Source organism: Camellia sinensis, chromosome 10 (genome assembly GCF_055761805.1).
Source record: "Camellia sinensis isolate YWXY chromosome 10, ASM5576180v1, whole genome shotgun sequence".
NCBI lineage: Eukaryota > Viridiplantae > Streptophyta > Magnoliopsida > Ericales > Theaceae > Camellia > Camellia sinensis.
Window position 1 is genome coordinate 158126755 of NC_138970.1, and position 23380 is coordinate 158150134.

General features: G+C 35.0%; 1 protein-coding gene across 1 annotated transcript; it reads left to right on the forward strand.

Annotated features, from left to right (window-relative positions):
• Positions 1-3503: 3503 nt before the first annotated feature.
• Positions 3504-7274, forward strand: LOC114316578 (uncharacterized). Its single transcript, XM_082892660.1, has 2 exons — positions 3504-6425; positions 6517-7274. The coding sequence occupies exons 1-2, from the start codon at positions 3626-3628 to the stop codon at positions 6816-6818; spliced, it is 3102 nt and encodes a 1033-aa protein (XP_082748786.1). The 5' UTR covers positions 3504-3625; the 3' UTR covers positions 6819-7274.
• The last annotated feature ends 16106 nt before the right edge of the window (positions 7275-23380 follow it).

Here is a 23380-nt window from a genome sequence, read left to right on the forward strand (position 1 = left end):
GTCAATTATGAAACATAAATATTTCTTTTTAACAAATTACAAATACACCCATAAAGTTTATTTAAAATATGAATCAGTCTTATAATACTAGAAATTACAACTATCGTTTGTGTAATTTTAACAAATTAAACTATAAGTTCTTAATTTTATAAAATTCACTATTTTAGTGGACACAATTAAAATATTAACAAATCAAGTCTCACGTAACATAAATTTTACAAATCATCAAAAATTATTTGTAAAATTTGTCATGTTTTGCATATAAATTAAAAAAATTTAAAATGGAAGAAATCATAACAACTATTAGTTTCAGTTGTTATTACTATTTCTATATATTTGCATTCTTATTATAAATAAATATGTATACGAATAATGCTGATCATAAAAAAAAAATCATGAAATGATCATGAAAGATTGTCTACATTTGGATTACACATATAATAAAACACCACACACTAATCAAAAAATTAAAAAAAAAAATTATGATACACTTCATGATATTTTTTTCATAATCTATTATATTTCTATTAAATAAATAAATAAATAAATTTTAATTAAAAAAATGTGCCCAATTTGCCCGTGTAAGCACAGGCCAACCAACCTAGTACATGTATAAGAATCTCTTTCATACTTGTGGCTTGTTTTTCTTATTCCTATTTTACCCTTAGCTTATTTTGAAATTGCTATTTTATCCTTTAGTTTGGTTGGTGAAACAATTTGGGTGGTGGCATTTTGGAAATTATGTAAGACATTTTGGCTGCTTTGGTTGGGAAGGTTTGTTTTGGGTCGTCTATTTTTGGGAAATTCTATTTTCACACACCAAGTTTTCTTACTCCACATACTTAATGAATTTTTTCAAAATCACAATTTTATCCTTTAACAAAATTACCATCTGACCTACCATCATCTCACCCACACATCTCACAATTTCTCCATACACATCTCACCCACCACCATCTCACCAGCCACTTCACCGCCGGTCATCGCCTCTCATGCCCAAACCTCAACCATACACAACATTTCCTTATCGAATCTCTCTGTCTTTTTCTTTCTCTATTAATTGGCCAGAGCAATCAGATTAAACTGGAAAACCTAATCCTTTGCCTCAGTAATATTGACTCAAAGTATTCAATTTAATGTATGCTTAGTACATAAAGTTCAAGATAACGAATGTATGCTTAGTGATATGTATATATATATATATATATATTGTGTGTGGTATTTATTTATTGTTAGAAATTAGAAATTCAAGTAATTCAGTTTTAAGGTATGGATATAAATATAAATAAATAGATAGATAATAGATTTAGATAAGAAAAATAGAGTACTATTACACGAAAAAAAAAGTAGAATCTTATCATGGCATGTTTTCTCTCTTTCTTCTTATAAGAAATACAGAAATATTTCAAGGTTGGATGGATATCAGCCTTTATGAATTTGCCCATGGAAATCGTAATGGAGATCTTTGCAAGACTACCTGTCCAAACACTCGCATGTTGCAAGTGCATTTGCAAGTCATGCCACTCTTTAGGGTTAAGGTTTTTGAAGTGAGAAAGAATGGAAGGAGAGGATGTGCACAAAGAAGGTGAGGGTATATTTGGAATGTGAAGTGTGTGAACTGAGATAAAGAAGTAAAAATCAAATTACTAGATGTGTGAATTGAGAAAAGATGTACACAAAGACAATTTGGTGTGTGAAAATAGAATTTCCCTCTATTTTACCCTTAGCTTGTTTTTGAATTTCCTATTTTGTCCCTTAACTTGGTTGGTGAAATAAAGGGAAAAAAAATTATGCTATATGCACCCATTGGTACACTAATTAATGTACTAAGTTTTGGATCTTTGTAATTTGTATAATAGGTGTGGTCATAGGTTTAAAATGACAATGTGACGACAGAGTTGGGTTCTATACCATTAGGTGTGTAACAAATTACCAAACTTTACAGAAAAAAATAAAAACTCTTAATTACTCTCCTACACAACAATAAAATCACCAGAGCTGATACTTAAAATATATTTTTGACATCATTTAAAACTATCATTTGACTTATTGGTTAATTAATGAAATAGGTCATTTGCGGTTAAAAATTTTGAAGGCTAACATGTTTGTTTCAAAATCATAAGTCGCAATTAGTGAAAGTTGAATGATCATTCAATAGTCTCCCGATAAAATGACCATTTCTTTATAACAGTGAATAAGAATCCATTTTCAATACATTTTTCATCATACGTGAGAATTAACATTTTAATTGATCATTCCATTCAACTTTCATTTCAATGAACTGAACATATGAAACTCACCACATCGAATAAGTATTGAATAACAAAATGAACTAACCCAAAAGATACTTATATAAATATATATATATATTGAATAATTAGTTTGGTGACTATTTGAAATTGATATGAATATAGACAATAGTACAAGTGGTCATGAACAAACACTTGAGTGTTAAAAATATATTAACTTATACAAATTTGATATAATTATATTGGTCTCCCTTAAAATTTTAGTCTTACTGAAAAAGGAAAAAGTATAATTATGTTAAAATTGTAAGACTTATTATATATTTTTTTTCTAATTTCTATAATTTATAATACAATTTATATAATTCTATCATATATCTAATGATTCATTATATTCAATTTCATCGAACAATATTCTTATTTTTAAAAAATTATCAAAATACACAACTTAAATATACCATAATAATAGCCCATGTCTTGCACGAACCTTTTTTAACTAGGGTTTAGAGTTTAGGAATTGCTTTGCTAAATATACCGTAATATAAGAATTGCTTTGCTTAATGTGGCTTGTCTTTTTCTAGCCAATTGTGCCCTTCACTTTCCTTATTGAACAATTGTCTCATGTGATGACTACTCTTAATATGGTAGGCCCCATAAGCCCCTTAGAAAGTTAGAATAATAAATTGGGACGGAGGAAGATAAATGTTTACATATGAATAATGGTATAGTACACACCAAATAATCATTATTCTTTAACCTGTACCATTGAATTAAAATAAAAATATTCTTCTTTAATGATATTTTTCTTTTATCAAACAAAAAAAAAAAAAGCAGATTTTAATAAAACAAAAATAAAATGACTCGCCCGTGCCTAGCAAGGCCTACTTACCTAGTATATATGTGGAGCTTAATTAAAAAGATTTCCATAGTCAAAGTCTATGGTGATTGATATGGCAACCAGACTGGTGGAAAAACTTGTGTATAAATTAAAGCCTTCAACCACCCATTAGTTATCTATCAAAAGGGGAAGAAAAAAATAAAAAATAAAAATAAATATATATATATATATATATATATATCTATATATATGTGGGGCTTAATTAAAAAGACTTCATAGTCAAAGTCTATGGTGATTGATATGGCAACCAGATTTGTGGAAAAACTTGTATATAAATTAAAGCCTTGAACCACCCATTAGTTATCCATCAAAAGGCAAAAAAAAGAATACATATGTGGGGCGTAATTAAAAAGACTTCCATAGTCAAAATATACATTGATTGATATGGCAACCAGAGTTGTGGAAAAATTTGTGTATAAATTAAAGCCTTGAACCACCCATTAGTTATACATCAAAAGGAAAAAATAAAATAGAAAAAACAATGGGACATTTTGAGAAACTACTCCGCCTTGTTTCTTTAGTTTTGTTTGTTACACTCTTTTCTTCAACCATTAACGTTGCTACTGCTTCTGTTCAAGAAGCTAATGCTCTCATCACATGGAAAGCCACCCTGCAAAGTCCAAACCATTCCCTACTAACTTCATGGGTTCTTCCACCTCATGCTAACATCTCAACAAGTACCGGCCCATGCAGCTGGTTTGGAATTACTTGCAACTTCGATGGAACCGTCAATACATTGAACCTCACAAATTCGAGTGTAAATGGTACGCTCGACAACTTTTCATTTTCATCATTTCCCAATCTTGCATATATCAATCTCAGCATCAATAATCTCTTTGGTGTCATCCCACCTCTAATTGGCTCCCTCTCCAAACTCATTTATCTAGATTTGTCCATCAACCAGTTCTCAGGAAACATCCCACCAGAAATCGGCATGTTAACAAATCTTGACACTCTCCGCCTAAGCGAAAATCAATTGAATGGCTCAATTCCTCAAGAGATAGGCCAATTAAAGTCTCTTACTGAGCTTGCTTTGTACAACAACAGTCTTTCTGGACCCATTCCCGCTTCTTTAGGAAATTTGAGAAACTTGGCTCGTCTATATCTCTATGAGAATGATCTTTCTGGTTCCATCCCTCCCCAAATGGGAAACCTTGTCAATCTTGATGTTCTTCTCATGGCTATCAACAATTTCACAGGTCCCATCCCTTCCACTCTTGGAAACTTGAATAAGTTAACTTTGTTGTTCTTGTTCAACAATCACCTATCTGGTTCTATTCCCCAAGAGATAGGAAAGTTGAAATCACTCCAGTACCTAAGCTTTGAAAGCAACAATCTTACTGGCTCAATTCCAACATCTTTTGGTGATTTGAGCTCCCTAATACTCCTTCATCTTTGGAATAATCAACTCTCTGGTCCAATTCCTAAAGAGCTAGGAAATTTGAAGTTCCTCAATGATTTGGAATTGAGCGAGAATCAACTTAGTGGTTCCATTCCTACTTCATTAGGTAATTTGTCTAGTTTAGAACTTCTTTTCCTTCGTTCCAACCAACTTTCTGGTCCCATTCCAAATGAATTTGGCAATTTGAAAAACTTGCTTATACTAGAAATTGATAACAACCAGTTTTCTGGCAATCTCCCAGAGCTTTGCCAAGGTGGTAAACTTCAAAAATTCAGTGTCAACAGCAACCAGCTGACGGGTACAATCCCCAAAAGTCTAAAAAACTGCTCAAGTTTAATCAAAGTCCGTTTTGATGAAAACCAATTGACTGGAAATATATCTGAAGATTTGGGCACCTATCCAAACCTGATCCACCTACATTTGGGTAACAACAAATTTTATGGTGAATTATCAGAAATCTGGGGAAGGTTTCCAAATTTGGAAAACCTAAACTTAACAAGGAACAACATCACCGGTAGCATTCCACCAGGGCTTGGAAATTCAATACAACTACATCGACTTGATCTGTCTTCAAATCATTTAGTTGGGGAGATTCCAAAGGAATTTGGGAAGTTGACTTCTCTGGAGAAGTTGATTTTAGCTGATAACCAACTTTCCAGTAGTATACCTCAAGAACTTGAATCACTAACTGGGATTTCGTATCTTGATATGTCCACAAATAGATTCAATGGGTCAATACCGGGTATTCTGGAGAATTATCTGAATCTGTTTCACTTGAACTTGAGCAACAACATGTTGAGCCAGAAAATTCCATTTCAGATGGGTAAGTTATTTCACCTTACCGAAATGGATTTGAGTAAGAATTTTCTTACAGGAGAAATACCATCAGCACTCACAAATTTGCAAAGCTTGGAGAAGTTGAACCTCTCCCATAATAATCTCTCTGGTCTCATTCCAAGGGGTTTTGAAGATATGCATGGCTTGGCATCTATTGATATATCATACAATCAGTTGCAAGGTCCTATTCCCATGAGCAACGCATTCATAAATGCATCAATAGAAGCACTGCAAGGGAACAAAGGTCTGTGTGGAAATGTCAAAGGCCTGCAACCTTGCAAAGTTCCTTCTACACTGCACAAACACACTCTAGAAAAAAGGACACTTATTCTTGTAATCGTGCTCTCTCTTGGTGGAGCACTCTTACTTCTAGGTGCATTCATTGGACTTCTCATTATGTTCAATTCAAGAAAGACAAAGTCACAAGTTAAAGAGGGTGACACCCAACCCCCGAAAGAAGATTTGTTATCGATATCAATATTCGATGGAAGAGCAATGTACAATGACATTGTAAAAGCTACCAATGATTTCAATGCCACATATTGCATTGGAAAAGGAGGATATGGAACTGTCTACAAAGCGAAGTTACCATCGGCTAATATAGTAGCTGTGAAGAAACTTCATCCGTTATCCGAGAGGGCTGATAGGAAAGATTTCTTAAATGAGGTAAGGGCATTGACAGAAATTAAGCATCGAAACATAGTGAAGCTTCTTGGTTATTGTTCACATGCTCGGCATTCGTTTCTAGTTTATGAGTACCTCGAAAGAGGTAGTTTGGCTACAATTTTTAACAAAGATGAAGAAGCTAAAGAATTGGATTGGCCTAAGAGGGTGAATATTATTAAGGGTGTGGCAAGCGCTTTGTCATACATGCACCATGATTGCACACCGCCCATTGTTCACCGAGACATTTCCAGCAACAATGTTCTAATTAATGAGGAGTATGAGGCTTGTGTTTCGGACTTTGGCACTGCCAAGCTTTTGAAGCTAGATTCCTCCAACTGGAGTGCATTTGCAGGCACATACGGATATGTTGCACCAGGTAAACATAGTTTTATGCTCTCCTAAATTGACATAGAATCTGAAGCATAACAAAACAAGTGCATTACCTTATCTCTCTTTTCTTTTTGCAGAGCTTGCTTACACAATGAAGGTAACTGAAAAGTGTGATGTCTATAGCTTTGGTGTGTTGGCACTGGAAGTGATCAAAGGAAAGCATCCGGGAGACTTCATCATGTCCCTATTGACCCCAGTTGTTGAGAACATACAGCTAAAGGATGTGTTGGACCAACGCCTTTCACCTCCCTCCCCTGAAGTTGAGGAGGTAGTGATGTGTAGTGTAAAATTGGCAATTGCATGTTTGCATGTCAATCCACAATCTAGGCCCACCATGCACATTGTTTCTCAATTGTTATCCACCCGAAAAATTCCATAGAGCCTCACCTATGTGCACAGAATTGCTGCCCATGAAAATGCGCAAAATTGAACCCTTTCTATTCTACATATTTTTCTGTGTATTAATTTTGTGCACTTAGCAAAACCCGAGCCTCAAAGACAGTGCAAAGCTATTTTGTTTAGTAAGGATATGTTAGATATTAGATAAAACCCAATCCTCTCTATTACCTACTGAAATATAATTTTCATATAGGGATTTTTATTGTAAGAATAAATACTGAAGAGTGAAAATCAATAAAAAGAAAGATGTACCCTTGGGGCTTGTGTGTGCCATGTGTGTATGGTAGTAACCGAACCACACACATATGGTGGGGCTTCTCTCTTTATTGTCGTCTTATTTATTTTATTTTGTGTTGCTTTTATTTTTATTTTTCTTGAATATATACCTACTTGTAGCACCAAAAATCGTTGACTTCTTTTATATTGATTTGAAAGAGCAATGGTGATGGAGTGCTATTTTCCATTGAATAATTACGTATAAATTACCAAAATGGTTCAAATTTGATGTTGGTGGTGATGAGCTTGTGGCGGTGATTCTGGGTTTGATGGTGATTTCAGATTTGGTGAATAGGGAAGGAGGAGGTGGTTGGAGGGGAAGGAAGCGGTGGTTTATGATGGAAGAGATTAACATATGTTAGGAAGAGTCCATGACAAGCTTGATTCACTTTTTTTTTTATAATTTGGGAAGCGGGTTGAAAGCCAAAAGTTAGTTTTTAACTTATTTTAAGTCACATCACCTCTCACATTTTTAATACTTTTTTTTTTTGAAAAAAGTTAAAAAAAAATTAAAAAGAAATTAAAAAGTCAGCTTTTAACCATTTTATCAAATTAGTGCATCGTAAATTTCATCAAATGATGTACTGCAAATTTGTCATTATAAATTTAATTCTTTGTATTTGTTTTTGTTTTGTTTTGGATTGTGAATCTAAATCTCAGCTTAGTAAATGAGTTTTAACAAATTGCATTTAATATAAAGATTGAAGATTGTAATGAGATTAGTAGAAAGAACTTTAGCAGTAAAACAAGCATTCTTATATAATCTTTTCAAAGGAAATTGGTAATTCTTCGTTTCCATTTATAAGGGATCTGAAAAATCTGGATACCATTTATTCAACAAGTATAAATTATGAAAAATACTATGGTACACACCTAGGTATGTATCATATGCATTTTATAACTAAAGAAGAAAATAGCATAACTTTAAACTTTTTTAGTCATAACTAAAAAAATAAAAGAAAAATGTCATAACCAAACACAATATGAGGCATAATTAAAAAATTCATAACTCATAACTAAAATAATGTCATAACTTAAAAAAAAAAAATAGTTATAAGTAAAGAAAAAAAAAATGTCATAGCTAGGGGTGCATATCTACGGTGCATATATGATGCACCCTTTTGAAGAATATGTATATTAGAATTTTTCATAAATTACCCATCTATAAAAACTGTAAATTTAATAATCTCAAATCTTTTTGAAATAGGGATAACCAAATAATAATTTCAAACATGTAGAGCTTTATCACAAGAATATTATTGTTACTACTTGGCTAAGAGGTTGAGATTATGAACGTGGTTTGGGCAATTTCATCCAAAGAATCAAAACGTCACGTGGTAACTTTTGGGCACACGTTCTGCAAATGTTACAAACATTTGGAGATGATCCAAACGCATAAATTAATAACTTTCGTAAATTATTTTTTATGTATTAATGTGATATTTATTATATTATTTTAATTAATTTCATTTTAAATATTTGAATTTTATCATTATATGTTTAAAAGTGAGTATAAAAAAAAAAAAAAAACAGTGATGTGTTTTGATTTTAAAGATATGATTAACCAAATATATTAGTGAGAAGTATAAATCATTGCTTTAATTTTTTTATTTTACTTTTACCTTTGTATATTTTTTTTTTATCTCAACTTTCCTTCTCTATTCTCATACGTTAGTATCAATCGCCCCCCATCGCCAGCGCTGGAAAGTCACCAAAAAATAGCCAATGTTAGAAAAGTCACCAACGATCAATGGCAGATAGATAGGTGAACATATAGACAAATAAATATGGGAAATATAATTTTCCAAATTATTATTCTTCTTATTAGAAAAAAAAAAAAAGTGTGTTTGGTTTCAATTTCTTAGATTCAATTTTCTAGAAATTAAAAGTTTTTTTTTTATTTTTCGTGTTTTTTTATTTTTAGTGAATATTTTTAAAATTTTAAGCAATTTTTTTACTTTTTTAGATATACCTTACTTAGATGTATCTAAAAAGTAAAAATATTTGTAAAACAAATATTTTAAAAAATCAATAAATACACAAAAATGCAAAAAAAAAAAATGTACCGAATTCTCTTTCTTTCTTTTTTTTTTTTTTGTATTTTTGTTATTTAGTGAGTTTTCTAAAGATTTTTTCATAAATATTATATTTTTTAAGTGTTTATGTTGAGTGTATCTAAAAATTTAAAAAATTGCTTAGAATATTAAAAAAATCAGTAAAAACAAAAAAAATACAGAAAACAAAAAATTTTAATTTTCTAAAAAGTGAATCCTGAAAATCCAAATCAAACAAGCTGAATAAAATTTGGAATAAGCCTAAAAACGTAAACAAAAATTGCACTGAACATTTTGTACAACCCCTTAAAACAGAATTTTTTTTTTTAAAAAAAAAAAAAAAACGCATTATAAGCACTCATAATTGCACCAAACAAGACATGTATTGAGGTCAAATACTCAAATATGGTATACACAAGAAGATGGGGTTTATATAGAGTTTATGGAGTTGTACAACCTGTAGAGAGTAGAATAATTATGTATAAAATAATGGGATTGGCTATTAAAATTTTAATATCATAACCGAACTCCATTTTTGTTTTGATGATCGATTAAATTCGTCCGATAGTAGAGAGCTGCATGGTTTTTAAGTTAGAACTATCAACTGGAATGGAATATATTATAGAGTCTTGTGGGGATATATTTTCTGAGTACCAACACGTGGCAAGGTGACGCCGACGTGTCAGCCGACGTGCCACGTGTCTTGGTCGTTGTGCCGAGGTCATCTCGGCTAGGCCGAGGTTACCTCCGAAGATATCGGAATTCGAGATAAGCAGATAAGGGATGAGAGTCCTAGAATGAAGAGGGAACTCAACCTGGATATGGACAAGAGTCCTAGATTGGGAGAAGACTCTAGTTTGGGTAAAGATAAGACTCTTAGAGAGTTTTGTCCTAACTCCACTGGGAGTCCCAGATAAGCAGTAATCCTGAGTCCATAGAAGTCAGGCTTCTATTGGGACTAGGATTGAGTTGGCTATAAATAAGAGGCACCCCCATGGGTCTAAGGTATGCTTTTTGATACTCAAGCTTGTGAGTTTAGTACTTGATTTATCTTTGAGAGATATACTGACTTGATCGTCGGAGTGCCCCCGGGTGGTCGAAACCACCGCGGGATGCTTATATTTCTGTTGCAGGTCAGTCAGGTGCCATCTATTCTGCTAGTGCTCTCCAGCTGGTTACTAAGCGGGCAGTGTGGTCGGAAAATCACCGACACAATTTGGCGCCGTCTGTGGGAAGGAAAGAAGAATAGATGGCTAATGACGGACAGAAGGATCAGATTGAAGACAAACACTCCTGCTGGGAGTGGGAGACCTATCGACCTCGATGCTGAAGGGGACAACCGCAACACAGAAACTCGTGACCAGGGTCACGGAGTGAAAGACGCCAGCCATGAAGGTGACGCATCAAAGACAACAGATCGAAGCGGATACTACGACAAAGATGACCTCCAGGTATGGGAGGATAGATACCTGTGGAAGAACGAAGACTCTTCCAGAAAGGAGGCAAAGACATGGGGCATGAGTGCTCCCAAGAAGATGGCATTCAAGTATAGAAGAGCTCAGCCTAAGTGAGCAGATCCTAGATTCCAGATTCCAGATCTCGGATCCAAGAAGACATCATCTTGACTTAGATGAATAGGCCCGAGAAGACGAGAACTCAACCTAAGTGAGCAGATCCTGGATTCCAGATCCTGGATCCAAGAATACATCATCTCGGCCTAGATGAGTAGGCCCGAGAAAAGAAGAGCTCAACTCGAGTAAAACAGATCTAAGAAGATAAGATCTCGACGCTTAAGTCCGAGAAGAGAAGAGCACAGCGAACAGATCTAAGATCCCAGAGGATAAAAAGGAAACACAGAAGATCAGACTAAAGTTGGCCGGGTTGAAAACCCCGGCTTGAATCCAAGAAGATGCTTAACCGTAGTTAAGCCAAGAAGATTCTTAACCGTAGTTAAGATCGAGAAGATTCTTAACCGTAGTTAAGCCAAGAAGATGCTTAACCGTAGTTAAGCCGAGAAGATTCCTAACCCGTAGTTAAGCCAAGAAGATGCTTAACCGTAGTTAAGCCAAGAAGATGCTTAACCGTAGTTAAGCCAAGAAGATTCTTAACCCGAAGTTAAGACCAAGAAGATGCTTAACCGTAGTTAAGCCAAGAAGATTCTTAACCCGAAGTTAAGACCAAGAAGATGCTTAACCGAAGTTAAGCCAAGAAGATTCTTAACCCGAAGTTAAGACCAAGAAGATGCTTAACCGTAGTTAAGCCAAGAAGATTCTTAACCCGAAGTTAAGACCAAGAAGATGCTTAACCGAAGTTAAGCCAAGAAGATTCTTAACCCGAAGTTAAGACCAAGAAGATGCTTAACCGTAGTTAAGCCAAGAAGATTCTTAACCCGAAGTTAAGACCAAGAAGATGCTTAATCGTAGTTAAGACCGAGAAGATTCTTAACCCGAAGTTAAGACCAAGAAGATTCTTAACCGTAGTTAAGCCAAGAAGATTCTTAACCCGAAGTTAAGACCAAGAAGATGCTTAACAGTAGTTAAGACCGAGAAGATTCTTAACCCGAAGTTAAGACCAAGAAGATTCTTAACCGTAGTTAAGCCAAGAAGATTCTTAACCCGAAGTTAAGACCAAGAAGATGCTTAACCGTAGTTAAGACCGAGAAGATTCTTAACCCGAAGTTAAGACCAAGAAGATGCTTAACCGTAGTTAAGCCAAGAAGATTCTTAACCCGAAGTTAAGACCAAGAAGATGCTTAACCGTAGTTAAGACCGAGAAGATTCTTAACCGAAGTTAAGACCAAAGATTCCTTAACACTTGTTGAAATTTGTAGCAATTTACAAGTTGTTAAGCTGACAAAGATTCCTTAACACTTGTTGAAAATTGTAGCAATTTACAAGCTGTTGAGCTGAAACCATTCCTTAACACTTGTTGAAATTTGTAGCAATTTACAAGTTGTTAAGCTGACAAAGATTCCTTAACACTTGTTGAAATTTGTAGCAATTTACAAGCTGTTGAGCTGAAACCATTCCTTAACACTTGTTGAAATTTGTAGCAATTTACAAGTTGTTAAGCTGACAAAGATTCCTTAACACTTGTTGAAATTTGTAGCAATTTACAAGTTGGAGGTAAGCCGAGATCATTCCTTGTCTATCGCTTGTTGAAATTTGTAACAATTTACAAGATGAAGATAGACCGAGTTCATGGAGTAACACTTGTTGAAGTTCTGTATGAGTTTACAAGTTGGTAAAAACGAGATGATGCTTAACCGAAGTTAAGCCGAGTGAAATTTGGTTTTATACTTGTTGAAAAGTTTATAAGTATATATGCTTGTTGAAACTTATGAAAAGTTTGCAGATCAGTATCTTGCCAAAGTAAAGTTTTGCAGGACAGTTTCTTGCCGAAGTAAAGTAGGTAGTTAATATACCCGAAGTTTGTAACCCTGAGACGATTTTACAAAGGGGGCAAAATATGAAAGACATGCAAAATATTCTAAGTACAGAATCATGCAATGGCAGTCAAAAAAACACAAAGGCACAAGCATTCAGAGAAGGAAAGTCGAATTAGACATCCAAGAAAAAGGAGGCACATCGGCCATATGCAGAGCTTACATTGTCTAAAACACAAAAAGGTACGCAATTAATGTTTTGAGCATTAAGGTTAAACAGAGATGCTGCTTAACCGAAGTTAAGCCGAGATGATGTTTAACCGAAGTTAAACAGAAGTGATGCTTAACCGAAGTTAAGCCGAGATGATGTTTAACCGAAGTTAAACTGAGGTGATATTTAACCAAAGTTAAGCCGAGGTGATGTTTAACCGAAGTTAAACCACAATGATGTTTTACACTTGTTGAAATTCTGAGAGAATTTACAAGTTAAAGAGTGCACAAAGTTAAATGTCGGCAAAAGATTTGCCGGAGTCAAACGTCGTTTTGATTAGAACCACTAAGTGCACGCCAGAAGTGGTGACCAGAATTGTGAAAGGAATAAATGCTTCAAGAAATAGCGATGATAGTTTGCAAATGCCAAGAGAAAGAGGGTCTAAAGGGGGTGAATTAAATACCAGAAGTTTAATACATCGACGAAAGAAGAACACATCAGGTCTGTGACTACGGTACGAAGCCAACTTCCCTAAAGTGATCCTAAGTGCAACTTATGTTCACATTAGGGGGCAGGGAGAAGGTACATGGGGAATGAATGATAATTAAGGAGCAAGGAATGTTAACACTTGTTGAAATTTGATGCAAATTTACAAGTTTGGTATAGCCGAGATAACACTGAAAGGCGTTTCCGAAATATGATCATCTGAGATGACCAACTAGCTTGTTAAGAGCTGAAAAGGTTGGCAAGTACAAAAATGAAGACCTTAAAGAACTAGGGACTGAAAGCAAGAGCGTCGGACTAATCTGCTTCGACGGACGACAATGGTTCAGCCTCTGCAGTCAGTTGGAGGAGCTTCTCTACCGCTACCTCGGCATCAATTTCAAGAAGGAAGCAAACTACTCGGCATCAGCGGTAGGTTGTGTCTCACCTCCAGAAGACAGTTAGAAAGAACTTCTCAGCAGCCTTCTCAGCCACGAGCTCCGCATCAAACTCCTGAAGAGTTTGATCAAAGCTCTTCTTGGCGATTGGTACCTCGGAGTTTTGAAAGCAAGGATTGAAAGCAAAAATCTGGGAAAAGACACAGAAAACAGAAACAAGAAAAATCAAGAGTGGTGATGAAGCTATCAGGAAATCAAGACAAAAAGATTGCACAGGTGTATCAAGCCAAGAACAGTGGCAGAAATCAACAGATGTGTAAACAGTGTGTATTAAAGAAGATGATTTGGAAACAACGAGTAAAACAACAATGGTGATTAAACAATGAAGCAGAGCTTCTTGGAAAGCAACAAGAAATAAAACCAGGAAGAACAGTGGCTTACCAGAAAGAGGGAAGCTGGAATGAGAATTGCCGAAGTCTGACGACGGATACGAAAATAACAGAATCACATAAGCTTCACCGGAGAAGAGGAACGAAGACAGTTGGAGAGCTTGAAAGCTTGGAACAATGGCGGATTTGAAAAAAAGAGCTAGAAAGAGAAAATTCAGAGTCAAGAAGACAACAAAGTTCATGAATAAAGCCAAATGCACAGGCACTAGGTAAGTATGTGAAGAACAAGAAAGTAATGAACCAGGCATGATGCTAGCAACAGAAAGCGGATATGACAAAGAACAATTCCAGGCATTTTAGCAATAAGAAATCAAAAACTTGAAGACAGATGAAAATAGAAGGCAACAGATGGCAAATAAACAGATTCAGAAGAGTTATGAAAGATTGAGCTTAATAGCAAGTAAAGAGTTTATGAAACTACCAAGTGAAATGAATGCCGATATGAAGATCGCCGGAGTCAAATAGATGACTGGAAGTCAGGAACCCATCAAGAATGTGAGTGGAGCAGTTGTAAAGCTCTTGGAGTTTACAAAGTAATGGAACAAGAACCTCGGCTAGGAGGTACGATCTCGAGCGGCTTGGAAAGCATAAAGCTTGATACTTGAACAGAAGTGGACAGTAAAGTCCAGAGAACTTTGAGGTCGGCGAGTTTTATCTCGGACAAAGGGGCACAGATGAACGAACAGTGTAGGTTCCATCACCTCAGAATGCCGAGGTAATAGAACCTAGGGGGCAGTTGTGGGGATATATTTTCTGAGTACCAACACGTGGCAAGGTGACGCCGACGTGTCAGCCGACGTGCCACGTGTCTTGGTCGTTGTGCCGAGGTCATCTCGGCTAGGCCGAGGTTACCTCCGAAGATATCGAAATTCGAGATAAGCAGATAAGGGATGAGAGTCCTAGAATGAAGAGGGAACTCAACCTGGATATGGACAAGAGTCCTAGATTGGGAGAAGACTCTAGTTTGGGTAAAGATAAGACTCTTAGAGAGTTTTGTCCTAACTCCACTGGGAGTCCCAGATAAGCAGTAATCCTGAGTCCATAGAAGTCAGGCTTCTATTGGGACTAGGATTGAGTTGGCTATAAATAAGAGGCACCCCCATGGGTCTAAGGTATGCTTTTTGATACTCAAGCTTGTGAGTTTAGTACTTGATTTATCTTTGAGAGATATACTGACTTGATCGTCGGAGTGCCCCCGGGTGGTCGAAACCACCGCGGGATGCTTATATTTCTGTTGCAGGTCAGTCAGGTGCCATCTATTCTGCCAGTGCTCTCCAGCTGGTTACTAAGCGGGCAGTGTGGTCGGAAAATCACCCACACAAGATGACTAACTGATCACATTTTTTATGGTGATCAAGTGATCACTAATGGGGTTCAATATAATATTTTGGATTTTTTTTTTTTTTTTTTTGTTTTTTGGCAAGCAGTAGCTAGGTAGGATATTAATTACAAATATGAGAAAACTTATATCAAACAACAATGCATAGCTAGAAACCCATCAACCATCAAGCCCAACAATCACTATTAGAAGAAAAATGTTTGGAGCACAAATTTAACACCCCCAAAAGCGCTATATTGGGGGAGTTAGCACCTCTCCTATAAGAAATTGCCGAACTTCATAATACAATTCTTATAAGAGGAGAGAAAACATATTAAATCTTTGTCATTGAATAGGATTGACTCCCAGGACATTGGGGTGTAGTTCAATGGTCTAGTAGCTACACCTTAAATTGTAGTGAGTGAGAAGTCAGGGTTTCAAGCTGATGAAGCAGCAAATCCTTTAATTGTAATCTAACTATACTAACATACTAATACTATCTTTGATAAAAAATTTTAAAAAAATAAAAATACTAGGATTGACCCCCCGATCTTATGAATAGAAGTATACAAAAATGGCCAATTGAGCTATCACAATTAGTTAAAATTCTACAAACCATTTGTGCCAAAAAAAAAAAAAAAAATCAATATTATAGTTCGACATTTTTTTAGTGACTTCTTTTACGTAGTTTGTTTAACTTTTTTTAATGACTTTTTAATAGATATTTTTTAATTTATTGACTTTTTAGCCAAAAACTTATAGGATAAATTACAACGGTGATCCTTGTAGTTTATCCTTTGTGTCAACTTAGTCCATCTACTTTCAATTGCATTAATTGAATTAATTACATTTTCACTCTTATAGTTTGATCTAAAATTTCACTTTAGTCCCTATAATTTTAATTTGAAAATTTTGGCCTTACACTTGAGTCTAATTTTCATTTAGTTTTTCCGTCTAAATTGAAAGTTAAAATTAACAATTTTTGAACACTTGTCACTTTAAGTCTAGTTCCAATATGGTTATTCCATCTAAATTGGAGGTTAAAATTAATAATTTTAGGACACTAGTCAATTTTCTAAGGTGTATACATAAACTTGGTTTGATCCCTACGTGTTGTCAATTCCACAAACAAACTTGGTTTGATCGAGTCGTAATTTTTCCTGGTTTTTTGTCTTGACCACTCGAGCGGACAAAGGTACGCTCAACCAGCAAATCTACACTCTCAGAAGTTTTGTCTGTCTGCAAAAGTACCAGGAGTTGTGTTTTTACGCTCGAGCGCAACTTGCATCGCTCGAGCGAAGACCCTTGTTCAGGAACACGCGTTTAAGTCACACTGCTCGAGCGGCAATTCCTGCGCTCGAGCAGTGATCGCGATTCTAACTGCTATAAATCTGCAATTTGTTCCAAATCTGGGGTACAACTTCTAGAGCTTCTTTTTGCGTTTTAGGGTTTTCTTCTGGAGGTGCTTGGCTTGTTTTCCTTTCATTACTTTGAGAGTTTATTCATGAATTGAGTGAGTTAAATCAAAGGGTTGTGTGTTTTCTTTTATCAATACAAGAGAGTCCTTCTTCGGTGGATTTCAGAGATTCAAGCGTAGGGTTTTCGAAGGGGATCGAAGCTGCTCGTGGTCGTTGATTCGACATGGATGTTGTGGATTCAACATCTGACTAATCAATTCTGAGACGAAGGCGTTGGTGAAAGAGGCACGGGGTGTTGAAGACAATCTTATAAAGGGTTTAGGTAAATTGTTTGGTACTCTTGTGCAATTTCTTTTTTTCATAGTGGATTGATTAGTGGCGTTTCGCCCATGATTTTTTAATCACAATTGGAGGTGCTCCAACTGTGATTTTTTTACGTAAAAATCATTTGTGTCGATTTATTAATTGTGAAGCAACAATTTAAATCACTTTCGTATGTGCTAGATGATTTAGATTGTTAGCTTTAATTTTTGAGAATTATTGCAATTAATTCTGGTTCGAATCACAAATCACACTTGCACTTATTAAAAAAACATTACTTGGAGTTCAAATGTCAATTCTATCATGGAAAATGCTAATCATATTCACTTATGAAACATCACAAGAATGATGTGACAATATTATTTTGATAAATAAATGCCATCTTTGCTGATGTTTTGCTTTAAGGCAAATAGTTTATATTGAGCCCCACATCATTAAAATTATGTATAGAAATTATTTATGAATTTTTTGTTCGTATATCATCACTCTTATAGTATAATGTTTTTAATGATATGAAAGAGCATCTATAGAATTTATTATAGTTGTTATTTTTTGTAACTAATAAAATAAACATGTTTATTTATATATTTTTATTTTTTACTTTTCATGTACGTAGAAATTAATGATTTAGTGCATATTTTAAAAATAATTACTAACTTGAGAATATACAAAGACCAATTCCCAAGCTTACACGCCAAAGTTAGAAGTTGTTCAAATCCAACTCAACTTATGTTGAGAGTTGCCTAACTCCACTCAAACTTGATTGTTATTCAGACTTGTCCGATTAAGCCTAAGCCCAACCCTAGTTGTTTATATGATAATAACAGTCTAGATTATTTTAATATCATTAAATGGTTAATAATTTATATGAATATTTATATACAATCTTTAAGTTGTTCAGGTTGCCCCGTGTCTTTACCCAAGCCAAGCTGAATTTTTACCCAAGTCTGTACCAAATTAAAAAAATATGTTGCTCAAACCGTAAAAGGATTTGGACTGTTGAGTCTACCCAAATTACACCTCTAGTCAAAGCCAAATTTCAAAAGTATTATCATCACCTAAAAGAAATAGGGGTGCCGACTTGAGAAACTTGAGTTAAAAATTTGAGAGGTTTTGTCACGACCCAAACCCGTCCATATGGGTTTAGCACCGTAACCGCCCAGTAATCCGAGATTACCGAAGGCCTGCTTAACAGAAAACAGTAATACAGAGTACAGGGGCTGGCGGAAGCCAAAACAGTAATAAAAGATATCCAATGAGCTATGACAGTCTGTATGCAAAAACACTTTTCCATAACATATTCACATTCGAAACAAACAGTATGTACATACATCATATACAGATATCAGGTTAGGGACCAAACCCCTACCATAACAGTACAGTGCCAGTCTATACAGTCTATACAAAACAGAAACAAAAAGGGGGAAATTAAAACACCCCTAAGCAACCCTAGCTTGAACAGATCTGGAACCTCACAGTGAGGCACAAAGATTGGCTTGACAAAACAAGAGCTTAGCCTGACGTTTTTAGCAACGGTCCGGTGCATGAACACCTACATATATATATGAGCAGTGAGCTAAAGCCCAGTGAATAACATATGCGTAAAGAGGTTAAGAATGAATGTCCTTTCAGTATTGAAAACAGTCATTTATCAATATATCAGTCATTCTGTTTGTGGCTCATATTTCATGCCATAACAGTCATTCAGAAACTATAATAGTCATATGTGGTACATCCAATAGCAAACAGTACAGTAGGCCTTAACAGACCGAACAGTCAGTTGATGGCCATCATATCAGTAAACAGTAGTGGTTCCAACATGGGAACCGACAGAGATCTCTGTGACAGTAGTAGTATAGTACAGTACAGTAACAGTAAATTGCTATAGATGCCACGAATACAGTTCACAAATAGGACAAACATTCATTTACTAAGAAACATCATTTCAGAAAGCAGTACAGTTGTTCATTCAAAAAATATTCACGGTTGAACATATCGTTACAACATTGTTACTCACAGAGCACTCGGCTATAAGCAGCTAGAGCGTCCTCAGATGCCAACCCTACACAGTTACAGAACGAACACACACTAAGCTACACAGTTGGGAAATAATAACTTAATCCCTAATTTGCCTCGGTGTGGTTCTAGATCAATATCCTCATTAAAATGCCTTAAACATGCCTTAGGAATGCCTAGGATGGAAAGAGGATGCAAAGACGTACTTTTAAACACTTCTCAAAATTTTCAGAAAAACAGGGGTCTCGCTCGAGCGTGGCTTTCTACGCTTGAGCGGACATCCAGACAAAGGATCCCCGCTCGAGCGTCACTTTCCACGCTCGAGCGGACTGCAAAACATGACAAAAGTACTAGATGCATGAAATTCACGCTCGACGGACGCTCAACCTCCGCTCGAGCGTGAGACACAAGTCCTCGCTCGAGCGTGCATTCCTTCGCTCGAGCGGACTGTAAACACATGCAAAGTACTGGATACACGCATTTCACGCTCGAGCATCACTTTTCCCGCTCGAGCGGACTGCATGAATTCAGTGTGTACGCTCGAGCGTGAAGTCCTACACTCGAGCGTGGGTCCAAATTCTGGAAATCCCAAATTGAACCTCCAAGCTTAAAACTCAACTTTAAAGCATCAAATTCGATCCTTTTGGGCTAATTTTCTGGAAAACACTTGTAAACTCACAATATGACATGTTTCAAAGATCAATTTGAGAAATCAAAGCCCAAAGGTAGTTCAATTTAACACAATTTCAAAGAAGTTTTCATGAACATGAAGAACAATGCAAATTCAACACATGCATGGGTTCCTAGGAACTCCAATGCTACAAAACAAGATCAAGTGCAATGTTTAACTTCAAAACATGGTGAGCTCATGGACTATAACAAAAATGTGGACATGCATGTAGGAATTCCTATGAAACAACTTCAAAACTCACTAATGTGTACATGCATGCATGAAAGAGCTCTCAATTCAACATTGTAAACCAATTCTTGTCTTTAAACTCTAAACTTCCATGAACCATGCAATATATGACTTAATTTAACAATCAAGAAGGTGATTCTCCTACCTTATGCCTTGAATTCAAGAATGGAAGCTCAAAATGCAATCTACTCTTCAATCTTCTAAGTCTCCAAGCCAAATTCTTGATGAAATCAAACTATCTCCTATCTCTCTCTCTCTAGTCAGTTTATTGCTCTCAAAATGGCTGAAGAAATGATATAAGGTCAAGTCTCAAAGTGTTGTAGAGATAGGCCACTAAATGGCAAAAAGGTGAATAAGTCTAACTTATGTAATTTAGCTTAATTTAATTTAATTCAATCATACCAAATCACATTTCAATTAAACATGCCATAAAATCACATAAATTCTAATTAGCACATATTGCTAATCAATTCCGGATTCGGCCGCCGATAAGGCCTTCAATTTGCAGTTTAAAACATAATACATGAACAGATCATTTAACAGTCAAACAGATAGAAATGCATTTAAACTAGCACATTCAATCAATCAGTCATGTAACATGATTAATCATAGATTAGCACTAATCAGCGGTGTTATCAATAAATAGTGGTGAGGGTTGTCACAGGTTTGGTAATGTAATTTTAATTTAGTCAAGATTTGATTTAAAATTTGTCAATTCCAAATTAAATTCAATCAAAAGCCAGGTAGAGACGAACTAGATCAATCTAAATTCTATTTTTAAAATATATAATTACATATAATAAACATAAAATATACCTATAAAATACTAATTATTTTTATACAGTTAGATTTAATCATATTGCAAGGTTATTAATTCTAATGTTTGGGGTGTATAACTCAAATTAATTTTCTTATATGGTCCCTATTAAATTTTTTTTTTTTTTTTTTTTAGAAAGTGTAGTACATTGGTTTAGGAAAACTCAATGCTCAACTCAAGCTAAAAATTTTATTTTAATTCAAGAAAATCCTTTTACGCTGCAAGCTGAATTCGGTCAAGTTGCAGCACTAAGTAGAAATCTGCAAAAGCAGTAAAAAATGTGTAAGATCACAAACTTCTCTAACCAATAACCCAACCACAACAATGACAAAAAAATGAGAGGAAATTTTAGTCCCTCAAATTATCTCTTAAAAATTAATTCAACCTCTATCTTTTTAAGTATATCAATTTTACATTTAAATTATTTGATTTTAAATCAATTTTTGTAGTATAGATTTTTATCCACTCTGTTTTCAACTTACTACTAATCGATCAGTCGTATTGAAATTTATCTAGTGGATAAACTAGCTGCTATTGCTATGAAAGAGGAATAAATTAGGAATGTTGGACTCAGTTAGTTTCCCCAGAACCGGCCCAAGGTAATTGGAGGCTTAAAGAGACAATTTTAAATAATGCTTTTTATATTTTAAAATAATTTTTTGTAAAAATTATTATTTAAAATTTATTTTCCTTATTTTTTGAAATAACTAATTATTAATTAAATATTTAAATTTAATTTTTCTAATATTTTCAGGAGTCTAATTGATATTTGAAGATAGTTTTTTTTTTTTTTTTGGGGGGGGGGGATTTTAGATAAAGTTTCGATGTCACATTAGCAAATTCTGTCTGATTTAGATGGAAGCTAAAGGTAGAGATCAAATTGATCTAAAATTAAATAGTTAAGGTGTAAAATTAATATAATCAAAAGGACAAGAGTTAAATTGAATATTAAGTGATAGTTTGAGAGGCAAAATGAATTTTTTTTTAAAACTTCAACAAAAAGCAAAAGAAAAAAAGTGTCTAAAGTAGTTTATTTCTAGATTTCCACACAACCTTTTTTTCTTCCATTTTTCAGTATGATATTATGTCTGTTCAACATTCATGTAGCTTGGTTCTTTCCAAAAACTTTCTCAAAGCTAAAGAGCAAAAATAAGGGGATTAGTTTTTCTTCACTAATTAAGACACAAAGAACTTAACCTCAGCGTGTGGAACAGACTCAAATCGACCATCATTTTACCTTGAAAAAAATTGCAGGACCTAATTATGAAGACTTCCAAGTTCAAAGTCTATATACGATGAAAGATATGGAAACCAGTAGAAAAATTGCATATGAATTAAAGCCTTGAACACCCATTAGTTATCCATCAAAGAAAGAAAAAAAAAAAAAAAGGCAATAGGACTTTTAGAGAAACTACTCTGCTCTTTTTTCCTTAGTCTTGTTTGTTACACTCTTTTCTTCAACCATTAATGTTGCTTCTGCTTCTGCTGAAGAAGCTAATGCTCTTCTCACATGGAAAGCCACCCTGCAAAGTGCAAACGATTCCCTGTTAACTTCATGGGTCCTTCCACCCCATGATAGTGGCTCAACAAATGCAAGTCCCTACAATTGGTTTAGAGTTTCTTGCAACCTTGATGGAAGCATCATTAGATTGAACCTCACAAGTTCAAGTGTAAATGGTATGCTCGACAACTTTTCATTTTCATTGTTTCCCAATCTTGTATATATTGAGCTTAGCATCAATAAATTCTTTGGTGTCATCCCACCTCTAATTGGTTTCCTCTCCAAACTCATCTATCTTTTGTCCACCAACCAGTTCTGAGGAAACATCCCACCAGAAATCAGCCTGCTAACAAATCTTGAAACTCTACGATTGTTCAATAATCAGTTGAATGGCTCAATTCCTCAAGAGATAGGCTAGTTAAAGTCTCTAATTGAGCTTGCTTTGTACACCGACAGTCTTTCCGATCCCATTCCTACTTCTTTAACCAATTTGAGAAACTTGACTCGTATATAACTCTATGGAAATTATCTTTCTGGCTCCATTCCTCTCGAAATGGGAAACCTAGTCAATCTTGTTGAGCTCTACATGGATGGCAACAATCTCACAGGTCATATTCCTTCCACATTGTGAAACTTGAATAACCTAACTGTGTTGCAATTGCTCAACAATTCCCTTTCCGATTCCATTCCCCAAGAGATAGGATAGTTGAAATCACTACAGAGCCTAACCTTTCAGACCAACAATCTTACTGGATCAATCCCAACATCTTTAGGTGATTTGAGCTCTCTAGCCTGACTATACCTCTAGAATAATCAACTCTCTGGTCCAATTCCTAAGGAATTAGGGAACTTGAAGTCCCTCATTTATCTGCAATTGAGTTCGAATCAACTTAGTGGTCCCATTCCAGCTTCTTTAGGTGATTTGACCAATTTAGAATTTCTAAACCTCCGTTCCAACCGACTATCTAGCTGCATT